This window comes from Caenorhabditis briggsae, assembly GCF_000004555.2.
Source record: "Caenorhabditis briggsae complete genome, chrIV, whole genome shotgun sequence".
NCBI classification, from domain to species: domain Eukaryota; kingdom Metazoa; phylum Nematoda; class Chromadorea; order Rhabditida; family Rhabditidae; genus Caenorhabditis; species Caenorhabditis briggsae.
In genome coordinates this window covers 15,397,278-15,399,916 of record NC_013487.2, presented here as the reverse complement: position 1 = coordinate 15,399,916, position 2,639 = coordinate 15,397,278, and the positions used below count along the sequence as shown (strand labels likewise).

The following is a 2,639-nucleotide window of genomic DNA, read 5'->3' as shown; positions in this document are numbered from 1 at the left end:
GGGCTCATTTTGAAGCTCTAAACAAGACAAATTTAATGGTATAACTTTCATAGCGCTGAATTGAAATTCTAGGCCACCAGATGCAAAAGTTCGGTCATTCCTCATTTTGAGAGTACGTCTTGAAAAACCGAACTTATTAGTCGTGTCTAGGCTCACTTTGAAGCTCTCAACTTGCAAAATTCAGACTTGACCTTTTTCATGGCCCAGAACCCCAAATACAGAAGTTATGCCATGTTTTCTCTTCCAGACCCGCCAAGACCCTTCTGTATCTCGAATATGACACAATTCGGGATTTTTTCTGGTTGAAATCGCAATTTCAGTTTAATTGAATGCAAAAAAATTTTAAAAACTCGTCGGGAAATCGATTTGGAACTTTCGAAACTTTTGGAAATCCCGAACTTTTAGAAATCTGGAAAAAAAACTCGTTTACCACTTTAAATTTTCGAAATTTTCACTTTTCTTTGGTTTTTACATGAAATTTCACCCTAAAATCACTCCTTTTATCACTTTTTCCATCAAAATTCCCCCAGAAATTAATTAATGTTCTTAAAGGCGCACACACTTTCCTCCCCATCGGGTCTCGCCGCGAAACGCACGCGACGTGAGTGATGCGCGCGCGTCGCGGTCGTGTTTTCCGCTGTTTTTCTCATTTTTTTCGGTCAATTTCCGCCGGTTTTCGACGAAAAAAGGTACGTTTTTCGCGATTTTTCGCATTTTTTCCGCTCAAAATCGATTCGCCGACCGAGGATTGACTATATTGTGTAGTTTTAGTCCTATTTATGTCGAATAAATTGAAAAAATAGCATAATTTATATATTTTAATTTTTTTACTCCTATTTCTGTCCATATATCTCTATTTCATGTTGTTTCTATCACGATCTAGTGTCGTGCATGCTTACTTATATACTCGTATTTATCAATTTCTCTAGCTTCAGGTACTCTATATACATATATTATACTACTTTTCAGTGTGATCAACAATACTCATAGCTTTCCTAGACCGTGAAACTAGCCCTATACACAATCAGCTAAGCTAAGAATCTAGCTCCGATCGACTACGAGAAATAGAAACCCTATAGAATCATGACGGACGTCGATGTCAAGCCTGAGGTTACGTTTTGTTTATTTTTTAGGCCAGCTACTCTTAGGCCAGCTATCTTGACAGCATTCTAACCAAATTTCCATTTTCAGAATGGATCCGGTGACTCGAATTTGGAGCCGGAGAATCTTCGAAAAATCTTCGTCGGAGGTCTCACGTCTAATACCACCGACGATCTTATGCGCGAGTTCTACTCGCAGTTCGGAGAAATCACTGATATCATTGTCATGAGAGACCCGACGACCAAGAGATCTCGTGGATTTGGATTCGTCACTTTCACCGCCAAGACTGAAGTCGACGCTGCTATGAAGCAACGTCCCCCATGTCATCGATGGAAAGACTGTGGATCCAAAGCGAGCCGTTCCACGCGACGATAAGAATCGCTCAGAGTCCAATGTCTCCACCAAACGCCTNTACGTCAGTGGCGTTCGCGAGGACCACACGGAGGAGATGCTCTCCGACTACTTCTCGAAGTATGGAACCGTCACCAAGTCCGAAATCATCCTCGACAAGGCCACTCAAAAGCCACGTGGCTTCGGATTCGTCACCTTGACGATCACGATTGTGTAGACCAGTGTGTGCTCCAGAAGTCGCATATGGTTAACGGACACCGCTGTGATGTGAGAAAAGGACTCTCGAAGGACGAGATGAGCAAGGCGCAGATGAGTCGTGATCGGGAGACGCGCGGAGGACGTAGCCGTGACGGACAACGCGGAGGATACAATGGTGGAGGTGGTGGCTGGGGAGGCCCGGGTGGAGCTCCAAGAGGTGGTCCAGGAGGATGGGGAGGACCAGGAGGCGGTGGCCAAGGAGGATATGGAGGAGGAAGTGAGTTTGTTTAGCTATTTTTGGAGATTTCAGGCTGTTTTAAGCGATTCTAAAGTCTAATTTTGGCGATTTTAGACAATTTTTAGCGATTTTTCAGCGATGTTAGGCCATTTTAGAGATTTTTAAGGATTTCGGGTAATTTCGGAGCTATTTTCAGCGATTTCATGCAATTTTTGACCGATTTTGGATCATTTTCATCGATTTTTCAAAGCGATTTCGGGCCGTTTTTAGCAATTTTAGGTCATTTTAAGTGATTGTTAAGCGATTTTAGTAATTTTTCTAGCGATTTTTGAGCGATTCGGAGTGATTTTTAGGCGATTTTAGCCCATTTTTAGTGATTTCTAGGCTCCGAAATTTGGTCTTATAAGCAGATCCCGGGAAGATAGGGGAATACATTCTGAATTAATTGAAATTATAATCCTTTTCCTTGCAGACTACGGAGGCGGCTGGGGAGGACAGCAAGGAGGCGGCGGTGGTGGCAACCAAGGCGGTGGCTGGGGAGGACCACAACAACAGCAAGGAGGCTGGGGAGGACCTCAACCGCAGCAAGGAGGATGGGGAGGCCAGCAGGGCGGAGGTCAACCACAGCAAGGCGGCTGGGGAGGTCCACAACAGCAGCAAGGAGGCTGGGGTCAGCCACAGCAGCCACAAGGAGGCGGCGGATGGGGAGGTCAAGGCTCCGGTGCTCAACAGTGGGCTCACGCACAAGGAG

The 2,639-nt window shown here is 44.9% G+C and overlaps 1 protein-coding gene across 1 annotated transcript in view; it reads left to right on the top strand.

The window, feature by feature from the left end:
- Positions 1-1,278: 1,278 nt before the first annotated feature.
- Positions 1,279-2,639, top strand: part of Cbr-hrp-1 — a gene marked incomplete at both ends in the record, with an annotated part of 1,540 nt that continues 179 nt past the window's right edge. Inside the window, 4 exon segments of the mRNA XM_002634711.2 lie at positions 1,279-1,413; positions 1,418-1,648; positions 1,651-1,927; positions 2,361-2,639. The exon segment at positions 2,361-2,639 is cut by the window's right edge and continues 179 nt beyond it. Coding sequence (XP_002634757.2) covers positions 1,279-1,413; positions 1,418-1,648; positions 1,651-1,927; positions 2,361-2,639 — 922 coding nt within the window.